Raw genomic sequence first — 21404 nt, 5'->3', positions numbered from 1 at the left:
AGTCATTCTCCTGTTTTCCTACTGACGACCCGATTCTAATCTTTATCTGCGAGACGCACTGATCCGACATTCGAACCTAAAACACGATGGCAATCGTAGGAGTAAACCATCGATTTAACCACAAACTAACGAGGTTCTGCAGTTGCAAAACAAGCCCAAAGCATCACCACTCCACCACCATGCTTAACGGTTGAAATAAGGGGTTACTGTGTTTTTTTTTTGGTTCATTTTCTAATAGTTGTGTTCTTTTTTAGATTTGCAAACCAGTCATGCAGACATATTTGTTTAGAAGAGAAGGAATTCCACTCCGGTGACCTTTCCAAACAACCCGTCCTTGTTAAGTCTTTTTATAATTTGACTCATTAAAACCGACATTTAAAATGCTGACTGAAGCGTCTGATGTGGAGCTGTTGCAGGGTCATGACCTTAGCGGACATCCAAGGTCTCTATAAGCAGGTGGTTCCCCAAGATCAATGTTGATGTCTTTCCACCTTGGCATTTATAGTTTACTTTCTCCAAATTTAGAAGTTTACATAACTACTTTTTACATCACATATTTTTCTACATTGTGGTGCTCCAGTAAATGAACATAAACCTTCAGATTCCTAAGACAGCTCATACAAAAAAGCAAAAGAAAAAAGAAACCCTACAATCTGATCTGAGTAGTAACAATTCAATAGAAAACAGCTTGATGCTGCACTAAATACCCTTACATTGTTCGTTTCAGCCATAAATCTCCCTTATTAGTGTTTTATAACCAACTTTGTTGAAGGACTTTGATCTCTTGAATCCACCTGCCTGGAAAAAAGACGATAAATCACATGTGGATGTCAAAGTTAAAAGAAAACGCAGCTTCCTGGTCATTAATACCTGGAACAATTGTAATAAATGTCTACATGCTACTGCATAAATCAGTTATAGTTATTGAGCCTATTGATTAATATAAATCTAGTTTACCGCACGCAGTGGAGTTGTGTCGCAACTGAAATCGGAAAAGCTGAGCTCCCTTATGAGAAAAGTAAATTAAAGGATCATCTAATTCGTCTAATTTATGTCCTTAAGTCGCATCTCTGCCTCATTTAGAGCCGACTGGGAAACGATTTTAGTTTCCCGGAGAATCGACACCAGAGGCGACGTGGTGGTAGAAGATGTAATAAACCATTTTTATGACGCGTCTGTTATCAGTGGACGCAGTTCATTTGTTACTAAGCAGTTTTCATTAGCCTCTACGTAAAAACAAGCAAACCGTTTGTGACGGGCATCGAATTTCCCAGCTCGCCTGAACGCAGCATCATCCCTGCGTTAGTTAAAAAAGGGGGCATGAACCTCCCACTGCATGCAGATAACTCCCAAACTCTCTGCTCTCCTCAGGTTTAAGACCGGCTAGAGTTGCTGCAGACCTTCAGGTTTGGTTCTTCTGAGAACATTACCGCGTCCTTAAATCCCGCGCAACAGGGGAAAAAAAAAAAAGACTTTTTAATTTTTACGCACAAATCCGCCCAATCTACGTAAGGTTACGCAAGAGAAAGTGATATCTACTAGGGAGGCTCGATTGGAGGAAAAAAAAAAAAAAAAAACGGGAACAAAGAAGAGCACATATTTAAGTTTCACAAGGAGCAACAGGAAAAATGTCTAAACCCAATTACTCCGGGACGTATCATCTGGTGGAGCAGGACAATATGGACACCTATCTGGAAGCTTTAGGTATGTTTTTATTAATACTTTCACATCAAAGATAAAACAAAGCGGATACTATGATACTACACTGTTGTTGCTCTCATTTTAATCAGGTGTGTGTTTGTTTCACGTTGCATGTGAGATAATCTGTTAGGATAATGTTTAAAGCCTGATTTGGTGATGGGGACCATCTTCATTCACAGACAGCAGCACATTAGTGGGATGAAATCACCATCTTGTCCTCTGCATGACCCCAAACTCACACACTCACGTTGTGTGTGCTTGTGCACTTCACTTACAAAGCTCTTCTTTAATACATGCAATTTGAATTTAAATGCGTTCATTTACAATGGTGGATTAGGGCCTCCGTAGTTAGATTTTTTTTTTTTTTTTTTTTTAAAGGGAGAGTAATTTTCCTCTAGACAACTCAGAAAGTTTGAAAAGTTGAAACTGCTAGGAAAAACTTTAAAACTTTTAGATTAATGTCAAAAATGTTCTTGGAAAAAAACAAAACACACAAACAGAAATTTCTGAGTTTGAGTAGTCAAAGGTTTGCTGGGGAAAAAAATTCTGAAATTTTGAGATTAATCTGAAGTTTCTACAAAAGCAAGGACATTTCTGAGTTTGAAAAGTAAAACATTGTCTATAAAAAACGCTTTGAAAAGTTTAAAAATTTCTCAAAAAAACTCTTGTTTGAGATGAATCTCAGAAATGTTCTGGATAAAACTAGTTTGAAAAGTCAAATTTTGTTAGAAAAACAAAGAAATGTTAAACTTATTCTCTGAAACATGCTAGTAAAAGACATGGGAATTTTTGAGATAAATCTCACAATATTTGCGTTTTTATCAAATTTCCACCTTTTGAAACTCAGGATTATTTTTTATTTCTGAGATTGTCATCAAAAGTTCAATTTTTTTCTGGCAAAGTTTTGATTTTCAAACAAATGTCTTATTTCTATATATTTTTTTTAATGGCAGGGATATTCTCCTTATTTTTCTATCTACAATGTCCCTAATAGCTGTGGTAACATTTCTGTCCCCAGATATTAATTTCGCCCTGAGGAAGATCGTGTGTCTGCTGAAACCCACTAAGGAGATCACCCACGACCCGGCCACGGGGGCCATGAAGATCCGAACCCTCACCACTTTCAAGAACTTCAACATGGACTTCACCATCGGGAAAGAGTTCACGGAGGACCTGGGACCCGTGGACGGCCGTACCTGCCAGGTGTGTGTGTGGGCGTGTCTGTGACTCAATATCACCTCCTGCTGAAATGTTGCTTTGTGTGTGAAATTCCTCAGGATAATCATCCCACCTGGCACTGTAACCACAGTCTTTTATTTATAGTTCTTTACAGTCTATTCAAACCCCTTGATCCTTTGTGTGACAGAACAACAGAAAATTGAGGAGTGGAAGCAAAAAGTTACAACATTTTCCCACCTTTTGCTGGAATTACAGCTTTTAGTATTTTTTTTTTAGTATCTCTGCTGGATTTGTACAAATCCTAACTTTTCCCCCATAGCTCAAGCTCAAACAAATTGAATTGACAAACATACATTTTTAAGAAATCCCACATTTTCCCCCATATTTTCTTATTTCAATAAGGAATTTATTTGTTTATTTGCATATTTTTAATGTATTTCTAATATTGAATAAAAAAGGTTTAAGTGGTTAAATGAACATTTTTTATCTAATTAATCATCAGAATAATCTGAAGATTCATAGATTCCTAAAATAATCATTACTTGCTAACCTGCTTCTCTGTCCTTGTTGCAGAAAATCACCCCCACAGCATGATGCTACCACCACCATGCTTCATAGAGGGGATAAAATTATTTTTATTTTTCAGGTCAAACATCTTTCATGCGCCCATTCTGCTATATGTTTGCTTCATGCTCTAAATGATGTTAAGGAAACTTTAAATAAAGCTTTTATAGCATGACGCTGCCCCTGCCATGTTTAAGATAATGTTTTATGCCACGCATTGTATTTTAAATGTTCAGAGCTAGTAGATATACCAAACTTGCAGCTGTTTGGTATATCGAAAATATCAGATTTTGATTTTCAGCAAATACTGAAATGTCCATTTCTCATTTGTGTTGTTAAAAATCCTAATTAAATACTTTGACATTTGCAAAGCGCCAACCAGCTGCAGAAAGCAGTACAAGGACTTGAATCAAACACTTTTAACCCTCTTTATGTGTAAATAGCTGCATGAATTTAGGAGATTTCACTAACTTGTGTTCTGTTTTCAGACCACAGTGAGCTGGGAAGGAGACAAACTTGTTTGTGTACAGAGAGGAGAGAAAGAGGGACGAGGCTGGACCCACTGGCTGGAAGGCAACAAGCTCCATTTGGTGAGGATGTGTGGGCTGAAGAGGTGGGGGAGGAAAGAGCCAGAACAAGGAAAGGAGAAAATGATGCTGCAATTGATATGCATAATGAAGGAAGTCATGCAAACAAGGCGAGTTATTCATTGCCCGTCTTTGCAGCACCATCGTTTCCTAACAGGGTTTCATTCCCTAAATAAATTTAAATCTTCTGAAGAATTTCAATCAGCATTGTTCTGCTAATGCCTTTGTTGCAGTTACGACAAAGCAACGCGTTGTTGACGCTAAACTCGGCAGAGTTGAAATGCCGGTGAGGATCAAGATTTAAGTTGCTAGGTTTTAGAGGTCGAACCCAGCAGGAGAGGGGAACAGCGTGGGACTGACGATTTGTTAGAAAAAGAAGGGATGGGGGAGGGAGGAAAAGATGAGTGCGTGGTGAAAGAAAGGGTGACGGATTAAGGGTCAGAAAATGAAGAGTATCGCTCATTTAGCTGCCCTTCAATGTGCCAAAGTAGCTGCGTCTTCATTACAAATGTGCGCAAATCTTTGTCGATATTCTGCTGATGTAGAAAAAAAAACACCATTTCGCATTTGCGGTTTTTCTATTAAATAATAAATGAAATTAAAATCACACGTAAATAAACTTAAATTTGCGTGATAAGCCCTTAAAAATCATGGCAGCGATGGATGTAAAGAGTACCGTGATTCAGAATTCAAACATGGCGGCAGCGCTTATCAGCCGTTGACGTCTGATTCAGCCGTTGGAGTGACAAGCCGCTACGTATGTGGCGTTTGAGGGAAATTGTAATCGGAGGGTTTTAAAGAGATTGGACACGTTCTCTGCCCCTCAAAACACAAAGCAAAAACAAACCACTACCTCCTGCTACTTCCTGTCGACTTCTTAGTCCTCGTCAGTAGTAATGTCCGGGTGTTTTGTCGCTGTCGATCACGTGACTGGTGTGACGTGGAAAAAAAGTGTTTCCACTGTAGAACTTATTTTCGGCCGAAAAACGATCTCATCCTAGCGCTAAAACTTTTCTTTTATTTTTAGCAGATTTATTTTCGTAATTTCAAATTGTCCACTTCTGTGGTAAATGGAAACGCAGCTGCTGTTTTACTGACCATTCCTCAACCTTCCTCACCTCCTCTTCCATCTCTTCTCTGCAGGAGATGAGAGTTCAAGGCATCGTTGCCAAGCAAGTCTTCCAGAAGGCCAATTGAAGTTGCTGCAAATCTGCTGCAGCACACAGCCTGGTTTTAAAGTAGACGGTACAAGAACTGAATCATGTCTATATAGCACTTTTTTATTACAATCATAAAATTGTTCCAGATCATAATGACAGTATAAACACCGTTGAACATATGTTCAGTGTGATGGCATTTAGAGTCGAAGAGCCAAAAAAAAAAAAAGAATGTGTAAACATCCCCAAGTTGTTTCCTTGTATTGCACAGCAAATCTTACACTTGTCATGGTTTGCTTCTGCATCTGCATTATGTTAAAAGATAATTAATAATGTCTGGTACTATTACCGTATATCTTGTACACTTTTTACGAGTTATATAGATACTGAAAATCTGTGGTTGAAATTGGTAAAATCTACATTGCAAGGTACAATAATGTCAGTGATCTAACAAATATAACACAAGTTCAACTAGACATCCTTAGAAAAATAAATCATACTCTGCTTTCAGAGTGGTAAAAGAGAAAATAAAAAAGATGAAGACTTTTTTCAACTCTTCAACAGAGCAACAGTATAAAGACAACACATCGAATGGTAAAATGAAGACATTCATCCTCATGTCCCAATTTTTAAAACATGGCCTGAAAGACTCACACACATTCACTGTTCTTGTAGCTAATTAGACTAATTGTTGAAGCAATAGTCCAAGGTTTCAGAATCCAGGTTCTGTTAAAGGTTAGAAAGATTTAATCTCTTACCTGCTGCAGCAAAGTCTCATCTTCATTAAATATTAATCCAGATTAGTTGGACTTGGACTCTGAAGCTAACATCTGTTCTGCAGGCCAAAGCTGATTTCTAGCCTCTTACAACAGTAAAATGTGAAAAATGCTTTAGGAAATGTTATTTTATGAACATTCAAGCTATTGGAGCTTTGCATTGTGAAGTAAATTAGAAAAAAGCTGATGATTATTTAGATAAGAAATGGTGGCAAGAGGCAGTGCGCCCTGTAATGATCTAGGGCAAAGGTTCCCAGTCAGAGTAACTAATTTATAGAAAAATTAGGCTGTTTAAAATTCAGTTTTCATCTGTTTTTATGCTTTAAATGCTAACATGAGGGTAATAAAAAGCAGGAAACAGTTTTTCCCACAAGTGACTGTCAGTGGGGCCAAACTGCCTTCACACAGTTTTTGCAAGTCTGTATTTTGTAATTTACTACATATAGTTTATTACCTTCAAAAGCAGAGATTGTTTCTGAGCAAATTTGATCTAAAAAGGTCTTGTATTTTACTACATTTTTAATTCAATTATTTAAATTGACGTTGTTTTTGCTCACAACACGATTTCCATAATCTGAACAAACCTCTTTAATTTGTATTTTAAAATAATTTAGGTCAATATCTCGTTAAAGTTGCTTCGTTATGTACCGGTCTCTCTTCTTTTTAGCACAATCTGAGATTTTTATTATTTTCACACTAAACACAGGCGGCCATTAAGTTTACAAAATCAGAAATATCAAAATAAAAACTGGTTTTCCAAAATAAAAGATGCTATTTTAGATTTTTGTGCAGGCGACACATCTTAATGCGTGACCCACAAGCCGTAAACTTCACTATAAAGTTTTCAAAGTTGGATTTGTTTTAAGGTGATTGAAGTTCACTTCTTCCTTTCTTAGATGAGCCATTAGCTACATCTTCCAGGACCAACAAAATCTGGGTTTGTATGAAATGAAAAAGCCATTAAATATATTTGTCTGAGGTAAGATATTGGCTGCTTCTAACTGTTCAACAGAACCATCTAGAATGTCTGAAAATGTTGTTAATCTGTCAGTGAGTCCAAGTTTTCATCATGAACTCATCAGAATTCATAATCAGAAATAGGAAGATGTTTTCATTAATTTGAAAAATTAACTTCCTGGAGTTTTGTAACAAAGATTAATCTCATTTATTTCTGTAAAAAATGCATCAGATTTAACACACAAGACGCAGCCTCTGTACTGCTTACTGTTAATCATAATATTTAGGTGAGCTGTGATTAACCCCGTTTTCGCTGTTTCACAGCCTCTTGGCTGAATTGTGAACAAAATCGTATTGTTACAGTAACACATCATATGAAAAGTAAAACAAACTTCATTTAGTGCCTCGTGCATGTTCACACCTCTGTTTCTCATTCCATCAAGTGCTGATATGTAATTACAGTTCAGTCTGTTTGGGATTGTATGAAGGAGAATGTTTGAAAAACAATAAAGCCCATGGCAAAGATCTAGATAGTCTATTCCAGACAGTGTTGTTTTTTTAAAAAAAAAACTGTAATTATCAGGGTTTTTTCCCTGTTATGTGGAGCTTAATCCCTCTTACGAAGCAAAATCTGCTGTTTTCACTTGGGAGAATTTTTCTTTGCACAAACTGAAGTTCCCACTATAGTCCTGCAGGTGGCAGCAAACTATCAGCCATACTAAACTTTGCTGAGCGTAAAATCTTCTCAAGGTTTACAAACAGCACTTGAAATATATCACTGAGCCAGCAGTGGCTCCGTCAGTGTCCCACTCTTGTATTTTATTTTATTTTTTTTTATGTCCCACACCACTCGTCCTCCTGGGGCTCCGAGTACGACCTGCAGAAGGCGCTGCTGATGGGGTATATTGAGCTGCAGTTGGTTTGTTCGGGTTCAATGAAGGAGACGGAGGGCTTCAGCGGAGTCATGGGAGTACTCAGGTCCAGGCTGTCCGATATGCTGCGAATGATCGAACCGTCATCTGAGGAAAACGACAGAATCAATCATGAGAACGGACACCATTCAAGCTAGCTTGTCACGAATGCTAAGGCTAGTTAGCATAGCCACCGCTGACGCCGGATAAACGGTTTCCCTGCAACGGTAAGTTGTTTAACTGCCGTTAGCGGTGATGGAGGATCTTTTCACAGATTATCTCATACAGTTTCAACAAATTTGGGGGGGGGGGGAAAGGTATTTTATATAAAAGTTGTGGAAATGTCTGGAGAAAGTTAATTTAAACCAAAACAAGAGGAACTATAAAGAAAAACTGCACAATTATTCATATTAAACAAATTCTATTATTTAAAAGTTAAACACCATTCACGAAGGGAAACAGGTTATATAGTTTAATTAACAAGGGTTATGTTTCAAGCCTTTATTTCAGTAAATTATGATGATTTTCTGGTTCATTGCACGTGAAAACATAAGATTTAAGATTAGAACGATTACATGACACCAATAAATAGATGTTAAATGTGTATTTAAAGTGAGCTGAATGAAAAGTGTGTTTGATACGTGCTTAAGGGTTGTTGTGTTTTCTTAGCATGTACTCATTAAATCAGACCAAAAAAAGATTAATTATTGCTGTATATTTATGATGGTAGAGTATAATGCCATATATTGAAAGTACAATCATAGCATATAGCATACCAGACTGTAAAAACAACAAAAACTGAGCACATATATACAATAATTGAAAGTTGTTATTACATATATTTAAAAAATCCTAATGTTACTCAAGGTTTTCCCCAGAAAACTTGCTAAGGCCAGTGGTTGGGTGCTTGGGCAGTTATTCATCCAGCAGGCCGTTGTGTTTTTGAGTTAAAAAATGTTTAAAGTTGACAGGACATTTGAAAATATCACTTGATAATTATGTGTTATCAAAAGATTGGAAGATTAGTACCTGATTGCCAACTATAAAGTCTTAAAAAAATGCAGACATTTTATAAAGATAAAAAAACAATAACAATGCTTAGCCTGGTGGGGGCACAAGTTAAGCCTGGTGCCCCGCCAGGCTTATAATGCACTGGGGGAAACCCTGTTACTTATTCTTAACTGTATTTATTTTTAACCTCTAATTGTAGACGGATAAAATGCATACAACAAATTTCATAAGCAGATTAAAAATAAATACAGATAATATTTTGTTGTTTGATGGTTTTATATTTGAAATGTAAAACCACCAACTTTTGTTTGAGTTGGTTTTATGTGTTGGTTCAGGTTAAAACAAACTCAAGGAGACAGAAATCTTATTCTTTGATGGGTTTTTTTTAGTATAACTTTTCTTTTAATGTTTGGGCTCTTCAATTTTTTATTTGTATCTCTCTAATCTGCTGACAGTAGAAAACCTGATGAAGAGGTTATGACCTTTTGGAAAGGGAGCTTGTTTGTGAACAGAGAGGAAACATTAAAAAAGTGGGTCAGTGTTTCACTAAAAAAAGTTGATGACTGAAGTGAATCGCTAAACTTCGGGAATATAAGATTTTGTATTACTTGTTCTGTTTTTCATCAATTTTTCTATAGTAATATAGACAGATTGATAAATCACGGGATGTATTCCAGTGAAGCTCATTTTACAAGTTAAAAGAGCCTTTTGAAAATATAAAGTTTTCTATTCATTAGATCTAATATTCTAATTTTAAATGTTGTGTTTTAGCTGTGATTGGAAAATCATCATAATTAACAGAAATTAAGGCTTGAAAACATCAATCTAACTGATGATATTTCATTTTGTGAATTGATAAAATAAATGAAGTTTTTAATAATGATGGAATTTACTGAATGGCTCTGTGTTGGTGTATGTATATATATTTTTTTATTTTTACCTGAGTTAAAAGGGGATTGTTTGCAGTCTGTGCAGCTCTCTTGGCAGTGAGACAGCAGCTCTGGTGGAGCGAGGACCGGTTCGGCAACAACCGTCACCATGGTAACAGGAACACTGTGTTTGACTGCAACGAGATTTACAAAAATCTGACAATTCATCCTCGAACATGCCGACAACAATCTGATCAAATAGTTCACATTAACTGCAATGCATCTGATTTCCTAAATAAACAAGGCAAAAGTTTGCTGAATGCACGATAGGTGGCGCTATAACTCCAGAATCATTAGTCATTTAGCTCTGTGTTAAACCTGCTGAGGCAGTTTAAACAACAAAAGTAGAACAAGTGAGACACAAACGTGACAAGAGTTGATGCTGTGAGATTAATCTGACACTGATCCACCTTTCATTTTATTAACTGTCTTTATCCAAACAATGTACTTTTTAAAAAGAAAATACAATCTCAGCTTGAGTGCTGTGATATTTTGAAGAAAATTATTGTTTTAACAGAGTTAGCATTTTAGCGATAATGCACATGAAGTCAAAATCCCTCTCTGCATGCAGCTCATCTTAATTGAGAGCTAGACAAAGACATTAAAATATGGTTTTATGGTTGTGGGTTTTCTGTGACTTTTTACAGAGACAGAGTCAGACACACGGTTGTGTTTTCTTTTCATCTCTTTGGAGAAACTGGTTCTGAACGCTTACGGGAACTGCACCCTCGACTTTCAGATCACGAGGCTTACGAGGGGTTTGCATCCGGTGGCGAACCCCCTGAAGTTTACGGGCAACATGTCTCCTCCTGATTGTCAATAAGGAAACATTTTCACAGACATCTTGTGGTGTTTTTTTTTTTTTTTTTTGTTTACTTGCAGCTGAGGCCTCTCTTTACAATGTAAATGACTTTATCTCTGAGACGTGCTTGCCGTTCCAGAAGATTTGTTCTCTGATTTAAAAAAAGTCTTGAGGATGGTAATCAGATGATAAGGTCGATCTTTCCCCTCTATATATGTTCATCCCCACACAGTCTTCATGAGCGATCGCTTAACTTGAATCATTCACTTTGGAAACAGTGTGCGTCTACATAACTCATTCATGGTTTTCTCCACAGACATGAACCTACACAAACCTGAGGCTTCGTCTTTGTTTTATTTCCTTTTGTCACTTTGACGCACGTGTCTTGAAAATTCCCTCCTAATACTGCGTCACCTTCAAATAAAAAAAAAAAAGTACCTGTCCAAGATGATTACTTTATAGAACATTACTTAAAGGTAACGCAGCTTCCGGTGACTCAATGTTGAACCGATACTACAAGTTTAGATGATGTTTTCACCACCGATTTGCTTTTAAACACACACTTGTATTGCAGAGATTTTCCTTTTTCAGGAAGGTTTCTGTAACCTTTGAGTCAAAACAGCAGTCTTGCACACTCAGCGTGGAAAAATTACAACACCGATATGTAATCATGTATCTATAGCAACACCGAAACAAGCATGGCTTTTAAGACTTTTAAGTCTCGGCTATGTGGTGAAAAACAGGTTCTCTTAACCTCTCACTGGTTTCAGTGACTTCTTTTTGCAGCTAGGAGTATTGACCTTTTCGCTTGTATTGAAGTTTTATAGTTCAGCTTCTCGGTGTTAGTTGTTCATCTTTTCTTAAATACGTCTAATGTCATTCTCCATGTCTTTTCTGGAGTTTTCATTGTTTCTAACCAGTCTGCTCTTCTTCTCTGCCTGACTATTATTTGAGTCCCCTTATACAAGTGATAAAGAGACCAAAGTTGTGAAATAATTAGTTTAACAAAATCCCCGACCCTAAACTGAGTGACATCCAATAAAAAGTCCTAAAAATTTTAACTAAAACATTTTTTGTGTACATTTTGCATAAAAGTCACTTCCTGTTTCCCTTCGTTATAAATATGGCATGACATGGAGGTCCATTTCTATTAGTCGCTCTTCAAGATTGAAAAGACAGGAGAACATGCCATTCAATTAAAGCAGATAGTTAGGCTTCATAAATCAGGGGAAATAGCTCAACTCCATGTCTACAGTCAAAGCAACAACCTCAGTTTTTATGCACATATTTACTTTTGGGAAAAACCACCAATAATGGAGCTGTAACTCCACACTTGCAGTGTTTTTCTTTTTGCATCAATTTTACTATGTATCTATTTAAGAATGTATCTTGACGTTTGTTTTTGTGTGTGGTTAGTTTGAGTGGCATTGCTCTGATTGCGGTCTGTGAACTAATAGGTGACATCTAGGAAATTATTTTTAAAATATTGCAATAAAGAATTTCAGGAAATTCAAATGTTTCCAGCAAATGTAGGTTGTGTAATGACGCATCGTGATATTTCCCTGCTAAATTAATGCTTAGTGTCTCAGATTTTACAAGATAAAATAAAAATACTAAGCCATAATCTTGAAAGGAGAGAAAGTATAATTTTTATGTTGTAATTTCTGTCGAGAGAAAAAAATTTTGTAATAAAACTTCAAATTAGACAAGTTTGATTAACAAGTACTCCTTACTATCACAGCCTAATAAATAAATATCTAATTTTCCTGCTAAAGTAATTGTAAAATATCTGCTCTTCAGGTTTAATATTTTCATATTATATGTATGAATTAAATTCTCAACAACAATTTGCTCAATAATGGCCAAAAAAGTGAGGCAGCTCATTTATCCACATCGATATCCACATTTCTGGCCTCAATAAAATATTTTCTAATCAGCAGATTAACATAAAAGCTGTTTGTTTGGAGAAAATATGCTAAGTGACTCTGGAACGATTAGGTGAAATAACTCTGAGCTAAACTCAAAAGTGGGATTTTAAAAGTTTATTTAAGGAAATTGTTTTAGTGTTATGTTTTGAATTGCTCTAACCAAATAACCTTAAGTCGTCCTTAAAACTATTCTTTATGTTTTTATGTGTCCAAGAAAGCCCATCAACGGGTTGGTGTTACATTTACTTTGGGCTATGATTGTAAGACTGAGCAGCATTTGACATTTTTAACCGTTGCCCAAAAAATAAGATTAAAAGTTTTTTTAAGGAACACAAATATGTACATTTGCATCTTGACAAATTCTTCATTAATAAACAGAAATTCTCTGAATCTCTTCGAGTAAAACTGAAACTGATGTGACACTGTAATGAGGAGGAAATTTTGCATTTCTGCAATTTCTCCTAAAGAAGCCTTTGAAGATATCTACCGACACACAGGTTGAATCATGTGGAAAGCACAGACATGCAGAGATACAAAAAAACAAGAAGTGTGCATCAGTGAACCTTATTAGCAGCTGTACTTATTGCATCTGATAAGAGCAGCAAGATCCACTTTAGCTGAAAACACAGAAGATGAGATAAAAGCCTCCTATTTCATGCCTCTTCCAGTATGAACACAGAGATTAAATGGAAAATAAGCAAATGGCAATTAAAATCTAGTGTCAGCCAAAGAATAATAGGTAACACCATTAAGCCGCATACGTAGGCCTGCCATCTCAGTATGAGTTGGCTGCTTGTGAAGTGTGCGTCACATCATACTAAAGAACTGTGTCAAGCTAAAACTGTACAGGATGTGGTTTCCCCATTGAGCTCGTCATCTTCGTTCAGCCTTTTTTTACTTAACACATCTGAGTTTAGCAGCTTTATCTGCTCCTTTATCTGCTCCTTCTGCTTCCTTCTCCTTCTAGCAGAACATAACTCTGAGGTAAAACATTAAAGTTCTGTTGATGTAAGAAAATGTGTGATCAAAATGTAATTTCCCGTAAGCACAGCTCTATGACCTTAAACTGTGTGAGTTCAAAGCAAATGAGTCTCACTGCGATCGAGCAGCCCGCCTCTTTTGATTTGTCTTTAACCAGTGTGTAAAGAGAAAAACAACAATAAATCCCACCCACATAGGTGTCGTTTCGTACTCACCTGGTCTATAGGATCTGCGCTTTGCTCTCCAGAAGATGAGCGCCGCCACGACCAAAATAGTCAAAACAAGTCCGGCCCACAGGGATGCCGGCAGGATCCAGCAACACTCTGATTCACAGAGGGGGAAAACAACATGCATGTTAGTGACGCTGGTGAAGGTTGCGCAACAATTTACGTCAGAATAATGGCTTAACTTCAGGGAAAGATGAAGTGTGGGAGAGCTGGTCTCCAGTCATCATTATTTGACATTTTCTTGAATTAATCACCAACAACAGACACATAAAAAAAGACGTTGAATGTTTTCTCATGTCTCAAAGAACAACTACTGGGAAAAACAAAAGCCCACAAAGCTCCCCGCAACTTATCTCACTGAATGCAAAGATGAATAAAGAAATTAGTCTTTCACTGCTGTTGCATCATCTCCCACTGAAACATGTTGAAAAATCCAACTTTTAATTTGAGTACATGTTTTTTTATGTACTTTCCAAGATGACCAAAGTCAGCAAACTAGTATTTTCTGTTTTCCCAGTTTATAATTCTGACTAGGAGCAGTTACACCCCATATTCGCAGATTTATCTGTAGATTGTGACTCTGAATTATTCTGGAAAATTTGCTAATTCACTGATTAGACCATAGACCAAAAGATTGTTATTTCTGCGGTAGTGCTGAGACGATTTACATATTAAGTTATGTTTGTTTGGTTTTTGTGGCTGTGCTACGTAACCCCTTGGGAAATTTTTTTCTTTTTCTTTTACCAGTTTTAAAATTAGAGAAGTCAACAAAAAACATACATCAACAATAAAGTTGACATGCAACAGCCTTAGTTTGCTTAAATGAACTTGAAACATTACGCTTTGTATTAAGATTTAATAACAGAAATATTTTTTTTAGCTATAAACTGTCTGTGGATGCACATTTTTATGCAAACCTTATCGAACCTGTTTGAGAAGAGCACAACACGTTTGGCATTTCACCTTTTCTTCAACTGTGTTATTTCACTTCATTTTCAGTATTTTTATTTTAATTGCAAAACAGAATTTTGACTATTTCTCAATGAAAGAGAAAAATGTCCACCATTCTTTTTTCCCTCCATGTGACCCTATAACTACGTCAAAGTCATTCTACAAAATGACAAAGGCAGGAGAACATAGGATTTGATTAAGACAGATGCGTTTTGATCTATTTAAATGAGGAAATGTTGGAGAAAATTGCAAAAAACTACAAGAAACTTGTCAACATCTACAGTCAACGCAACAATCAAAATGCTTTAAACATGAGAAACAGCAACAAAGATGATATATCTCTGCAGAACTAATTATTCTAATAGATACAAGTTTCAGTGTTTTAATTGCCTAAAAACATTTGGATATTTGTAAATTCCTTCATGTATAAAATGTTATCTGTTTATGGGAAATACAGATATATTATTAAAACATTTTGTTGCAGCTTATAAAGATAAATACACTTAAAAGTTTAGAAAATAAAAAAGCCCCCTGGCCATGGGGTTTCCACATGTCTTAGAGTCTAAAAACAAGAGAAGAGACGTGAAACTCTGACATCTAGTTGAGTTTCAATTTCAATAAATTTAATTAAATGTGGGCACAGTGACAACACAGAGAGGAAGAACTGCCAGAAAATAGTTTTTCTCTATTTTTAAGGAGTAATTTGATCTCTTCTAATGTAGCAAAAGTATGATTTAAGATAAATACATAAACCAAAAACTGGAGTATAGACATTTTTTATAAGTGTCTATGTAAGCCTGCTGCTTTAATATTAAATTGAATATAGTTTTACATTTTTGCATAGTTTTTGTCCAAAAACATAAACTACTGCTGTTGTTACAATTGAATCTTTTAAACTACAGAAAAGTAATTGTTGGGATGCACGAATATGTAAATTTGAGCCGATGTCGATATCTGATATTAATACTGCTGTTATGTCAGTATTTACCAATATTTTATTTGATCAATTTCTTTTATTCGATTACTCGAATAATTGTCAGAATAGTCAATAGATTACTTGATTATTAAAATAATCGTTTGCAACAGCCCTGGTCAACTCTGTACTGTCACAATGAGCTACGCCAGCCATTTGTTGCGACTGGGATGGTAGAAAATTAATTTTATGGTCTGTCCGTAAAGCTACACTTATGCTGAGCATCAGCTACAGCTGCCCCCTGTGGTCAGTCTGTATTTGCATGAGTCTCCGCTCCACCTGTATGCATACACCCGCCGCGCTCTGCACCAGGCAGCAGCTACAGGAGGAGAAAGGCTGTCGTACTCCATGCATCGCGGCAAACATTTCAAGTTTAAGGTTGTGCCTCCCCCATAAACACATTTACATTTAACACAACTCCAATCACAGCCTTCAGTAAGGATTAAGATATTTCAAACTCTGCCCTCTACCCACACACGATATGTTTTCAATTCTTTTACAATAAAGAATATTATTTGTGCATTTATTCTTACTCCATAAATGTGATTTCACCCTTCAAAATCAAAAGACTTTGTCTCTTGTAAGAGACAAGCAAACTGCAACCGCTGCATAAAATGGTTTCCTCTCTATGCCACTTCCACTTCCTCTCCTAATTCAAGCTCAACCGGATCTCTGAGAGTCACATCCACTAAGCCCTACGACATCATGCCAGTCAAAAATAATGCACAAAATGTCGAAATCTAAAGAGGTGGACTTACGAGATTTACATTCTTGACAGATGGCATTCGTTGTTTTGGTTCCTGGAGTTTTCACCTGTAGTCCGTAGGCTTCACACCTGAAAGCAATAATAAAGGAATGAATTAATGATTTATTCCCACAGTGAATTATAACTGCGTCTGATTATTTTCATCCAACTAATGAAATATTTCTTACATTGCATACTTTAACATTTTAGGACGTAGTAGAGCTCAGAACAGCACTGACTATGTACAAGTAATAAACTCCTTCCACGGTGTATACAAAAGTGGTTCAAAATTAAAGAAACAAACTATGAATTAAGACAGAAGGATTTATTTTTTTTAAAAAAGATGAGGACAAATATCAAAAACAATTGTACTTCAATTAGAGGGTTTCAGGAATAATGGTGAGGAGTTAAAACAGTGATTTTCACTCTAAGTAAATAAAATGTATAAAAGCCATTTGATAAACAGATACAACAATGGATGGATTTTTTTAATTAAATACTTAGCTGAAATTCAGAACATAAAGAGATGATTCTGCTGCTTTTATTTGGATACTCTTTTTTCGTTCTACACGTTGTGTTCTTGCCATTAACAGAAATTTAAATATTGTTTTTTTATTTCTGTAAAACATACCAGCTTTGATTGTGTAACCCGGAGATGTGCTGTGCAGTTGTTGTTTTTTACCAGTGAACATTCAGCTTTATTGATGTGATGAGAAACTAAAAGGGACTCAGACTTGCCTGAAATGCGGTTGACAAGGTGAGGAGAAATCTGTGACGTTGCTGTACGTTCCTTTCTCACACGGAGTGCAGACTGTGTCATTTGTAGAAGTAGCTGCAAAAAGAAGTCGGAGGCAGAGCCGTCTGGTTTTTTAGTTATTATATGCAGGGATGAGAATCTCTGCAAGAGAGCAGGCTGATCTGTTTTGAAACTTACGTTTATTTTTAACTCCATAACCCACAGAGCATTTAGTCCAGGCCTTGCAGTGATCAACGTCTTCTTGGGTGGAGAAGAAACCTGGCTTACACTCACAAACAGTGTTCTTCTGATCTGTGCAGTTGGTCTTTATTTGACTATTTTCAACTGTAAGTTTGAAAAAGAGAGATTTGCTCCTGTTAATTTGTGATTTGAAGGTGTTTAAAGCCAGTCTGCATATATGTGTGTGTGTGGGCATGTGTGTGTGGGTGTTTAGGTTACAGTAGAAACTGTCTGCACTAAAACTTATCGCCAAACAGCTTCCTCCCTTTATTTTCACACTGTAGATACTTTCAAATTAGCTTCAGGAGAAGATGTTACACTGTTGCTAAGTGAATTAGCAGTGGTGTGAAAAAAACTTCTGGCAACCTTACCGATTTCTTCTGTTTTTACTTTTTATTTGGTCACATTTAAGTGTTTCAGATCATGTAACACACTAACCTGGGTAGATAAAAAAAACATTTTTACAAAAATGAATGTATGTACCAAGAGAAGAAGTTATCCAAATCAGCAAGGCCCTATTTGAAAATTACATAAATATAAAATTTAGCCCAATTACTGCCCGACCCATACAATCAAGAAATCACCTATAAATGGAACTTGTATGACAACATGAAGTAGGCTAAAAGATGTCAAAAAGCAACACATCATACTCCGATTTGAAGACGAAAATGTTTAAGAACAGAAGAGAAGGGAAGTCATTCACATTAATGAGTCTGGAAACGGTTACAAAGCCATTTGGGACTCCAGAGAACCACAGTGAGCGACTTTATCCACCAATGGAGAAAACATGGAACAGTGGTGAAGCTTCCCAGCCTACAGAAATCACTCCATGAGCGCATCAATGTTAAACATCCAGGATGCTAAACAATGGAGGCCCAAAAAACATCCACAACTTAAGATGTCTCAAGAACTTCAGGTATCGATGACCCCAGTAAAGGTCAGAGATCATAATCGACAAAAAGGGAAAAAACTGGGTAAAAATGGCGCCTGTGGGAGAGTTCCAGGGTGATTGAAAAGAGAATAAGAACCTTGATGCTTCCCAAAACGTTTTAAAATCTGGGACAGACGGGACAAAGGGGAGGAAGTGTGCATCCTGCAGCGTAAACCAGCAAATTTTCAGAATAACCATCTTCAGCTGCTGTCTTTCTTGTCTCAGGATGACTTGTTTTGACTGAAACCATGAATTCTGCTTGCAGGCAAAAATAAATAAACTCTGAAGGGGAAAATAAGTTCATGACCTTAAGCTCAAACACACTTGGTTTAGGTCAGGAGTTTGCAACCTGCGGTTCCTGAGCCATATGTGGCTCTTTGGCCCCTTTATTGTGGCTCTTAAAAACAAATTAAGACATGTTTTTGATCATAATACCAATAAGAAAAATTGGTATTATAATCAAACGTTTCTTCTGTTTTTTTTTGCGGCTGCATAGAAATTTTATTTTGTAGTGTCGATGGCAAAAGTGGCTCTTTGAATTGAAAAGGTTGCTGACCCCTGGGCTAGGATGATGATACAAAGCTAACTAGAATGTTCACCTCTGAGAACCCATAGCAAAAAAGTAATACATGAAAGTTTTGGCATGGCCTAGTCAAAGTCTGGACTGATGTGACCTTAAACAAGCGATTCAAATTCTCAGATGTAGCTGAATCAAAAAAATTCTGCGAGGAAGTTGAGCCAAATTTCCTTCATGACCATTTAATTAACTTTTTTTTCTTTTTTTTAATCTAATAGTAACATTTGTTTGATATGAAACATTGAAAAAAAGAGCAAACAGTAGAAATCGGTAAGGAGCCAGTAACTTTTTCCTCCCGGCACAGTAATTAGGCTGTAGTTTACAAGAGATAAATGATTCACATATGGACTGTTTCTGAATGTTTGTGACTTACCGCAGGAATTACAGCCAATGCATTTCTTCAGGTAGTTCGGGTGCTCTGTGTAAGACCCTTCGGGACAAGACTCACACTTTGTGTTTTCTGTGGCGGTACAATCTTCTGCTACGAACATTCCTGTTTAAGGTCGAAAGAAGCAGAAATGTAACAACTGAAACAAGCTTCTTTTTTTTTCTTTTCAAGATTTCTGAAAGGAGGCTTGTGAAACAAAGAAGAAACTATGAGACGTTCACTGACCTGCAGGACATTGATCACAACAATGTCCATCTTTACTCTTGTTCTTCTTGACTTCACAGGTTATATTTGCCATCAGTAGCACATTTGATTACAGTCTTCCTCTTATGTGTAGAAGTTCAAGCTTTGGGTTTCCAGCCACCGTCTCTAGTGAAACTCTGCGTCTCTCTCACTCGCTCCTCTATCTGTCATGTAAGATCTGGCTTTGGCAGCAGATTTCTTTTCCCTCCCTACTTTTTTCTGATCCTACACAATGGAAAGCCCCGTTGACCCTCATCTGCCGTTTTCCCCTCCGTCTCTACGTCTTTGTGTGTCGGTCCTCGTTTCCTTCCGGTCCTGGTTCTCTCTCTCTCTCTCTGGCGGTGTGAACGCTGTGCGTGTTTCCGTAGCTATAAACCCAAAGGTACTGTGTGTGCCTAGCGCTGTGTGATACAATGAGACATTTCCTCTCTCTGTATACACTCATTTCTTTTTGCTTTGTCTCTATTGCTATCAATAAACCTTTGTCAAAGCAGAGCTGGAGCGCTGCAGAGATAAAACTTCAAGGCCAGCTTGTTTTCCTGTCACCCTTTTTGCCCCCGATCTTTGCCTTATTACAGTAAATATGCAGGCTGTTGAAAAACGGATTTGCTTTTCTGTCATACTGAACTATTTCACATCCTCAAACAAATCTTAATATCAAATGAAAAGTAGTTTTCAAGTGACAGATTTCATTTACTGATGAGGAAAAAAGGTTTTGTGTAAAAAGTAATACACACTGAAACATAACTTTGTGCCACCATTGGCAGCAGCAGCTGTCATCCACCCTTTCCGATGACTGGAAATTACTCTTTTACATCGCTGTTGAGGAACTTCAGCCAAATCTTTTTTGTAGATTCTTTCTAATTTAGCCACATTTAGGGTGCTAAAGTTCAAACTTTGACTAGGCCAGTCCAAAATATTAATTTTGCCTTGTGGAGGTAAACCTGCTGGTGTGATTTGGATCATTGTCCTTCTGCACAATCCAACCCAATCTGCTTATAGTCACAATGGTTCCTCCTTGGTTTCTTCCCTCCAACAGCCTTGAGGATCATCAGTTGTTTTCGTGTCAGATGGTCCGTTTGTGTTGTTTTTTGTCAGCTGTAGTTTTACCTTTGAGACTCTTCCATAGTACAGTTTTTGTCCTGTCCCAACATAGTATTGAACCAAACACACAAACACTTTTAAACAATTCAACCTTGTCTTCCTCTTTTGTAGAAACAATAGCTATGCATAAATTTACAAGATATAAGAAGACTTTTTATTCAGATTAATAATCCCAAAAAGCAGCAATTAATCACGATTAGTCACTTTGCTTGAATTTTAAGTTTAGTTTTTCAGGTTTTCATGTTGGGTTTAAAAGAAGTAATTTTGTTTTAAATGTTAATTTAGAAATGTTAACTAGCTAGTTGTGCTTTGGCGGAAGAATAATTCATTGTTGCAATACGTACATACTACCTTGGTTTTGTTGAAACGTCCATTGCTTTGTTTTTTTAAATTAAATTTGCTGCTGAGCACTTTAATCTTTCTAATCTTTACATCACGTTTGCCACTCTGCATTGTTGACCGCAGTACAAGACTGCGTACGCGTGTACATATATCTATGTATATATATATACATATGTGTTTTTTTTCCCGACTGTTGATTTTATTTCTTAGATGGTGGTACAATGTGTTGCTTTTTTGGGGTCTTTTAGCCTCCTTCGTGTTGGCAGACAGGTTCTACTTAAATAATTTCTAGATTCTATATGCTTCGTGGCAGTCAGGCCTCAGCCCGTCTGGCAAAATTGAGCTCAGTTCAAAGTTCCTTTACGATTTAACGGTGTGAATAGATAAAATTCTTGCTTGAAAATAGAAGAGTTTTTTTGTTTTTGTAAAGACATAAGTGGACATTTGAGGGGGGTTGTGCTTTC

The 21404-nt window shown here is 36.7% G+C and overlaps 2 protein-coding genes across 2 annotated transcripts; one reads left to right on the top strand and one right to left on the bottom strand.

Moving 5' to 3' along the window:
* Positions 1-1326: 1326 nt before the first annotated feature.
* On the top strand, positions 1327-7450 carry LOC102236826 (retinol-binding protein 1). Its single transcript, XM_005798758.3, has 4 exons — positions 1327-1704; positions 2720-2904; positions 3933-4034; positions 5175-7450. Exons 1-4 carry the CDS (start codon positions 1629-1631, stop codon positions 5226-5228), a joined length of 417 nt encoding a protein of 138 aa, XP_005798815.1. The 5' UTR covers positions 1327-1628; the 3' UTR covers positions 5229-7450.
* Positions 6642-21403, bottom strand: ltbr (lymphotoxin beta receptor). The gene is made up of 8 exons (XM_023330612.1): positions 19477-21403; positions 19237-19356; positions 17314-17460; positions 17118-17211; positions 16393-16469; positions 13699-13806; positions 9784-9906; positions 6642-7940 (listed from the first exon to the last, which is right to left on the bottom strand). Exons 1-8 carry the CDS (start codon positions 19547-19549, stop codon positions 7756-7758), a joined length of 927 nt encoding a protein of 308 aa, XP_023186380.1. The 5' UTR covers positions 19550-21403; the 3' UTR covers positions 6642-7755.
* Between the last annotated feature and the right edge of the window lies 1 nt (position 21404).

Source organism: Xiphophorus maculatus, chromosome 3 (assembly GCF_002775205.1).
Source record: "Xiphophorus maculatus strain JP 163 A chromosome 3, X_maculatus-5.0-male, whole genome shotgun sequence".
Taxonomy (NCBI): Eukaryota; Metazoa; Chordata; class Actinopteri; order Cyprinodontiformes; family Poeciliidae; genus Xiphophorus; species Xiphophorus maculatus.
The sequence above is the reverse complement of the archived record's forward strand: the minus strand, read 5'-3'. Positions and strand labels throughout refer to the sequence as shown.

What these genes read in the sequence shown, in the direction of transcription:
- ltbr (XM_023330612.1), bottom strand. Translation starts at nt 19,549, where the DNA reads ATGGCAAATATAACCTGTGAAGTCAAGAAGAACAAGAGTAAAGATGGA. An exon ending in TTGTGATCAATGTCCTGCAG is followed by an intron (nt 19,357 to 19,476) that starts GTCAGTGAACGT and finishes GACCTTAAACAG; the next exon opens with GAATGTTCGTAGCAGAAGAT. An exon ending in CTGTCAAGAATGTAAATCTC is followed by an intron (nt 13,807 to 16,392) that starts GTAAGTCCACCT and finishes TCTGTGAATCAG; the next exon opens with AGTGTTGCTGGATCCTGCCG.
- LOC102236826 (XM_005798758.3), top strand. Translation starts at nt 1,629, where the DNA reads ATGTCTAAACCCAATTACTCCGGGACGTATCATCTGGTGGAGCAGGAC. An exon ending in TGGACGGCCGTACCTGCCAG is followed by an intron (nt 2,905 to 3,932) that starts GTGTGTGTGTGG and finishes TTCTGTTTTCAG; the next exon opens with ACCACAGTGAGCTGGGAAGG. An exon ending in AAGGCAACAAGCTCCATTTG is followed by an intron (nt 4,035 to 5,174) that starts GTGAGGATGTGT and finishes TCTTCTCTGCAG; the next exon opens with GAGATGAGAGTTCAAGGCAT.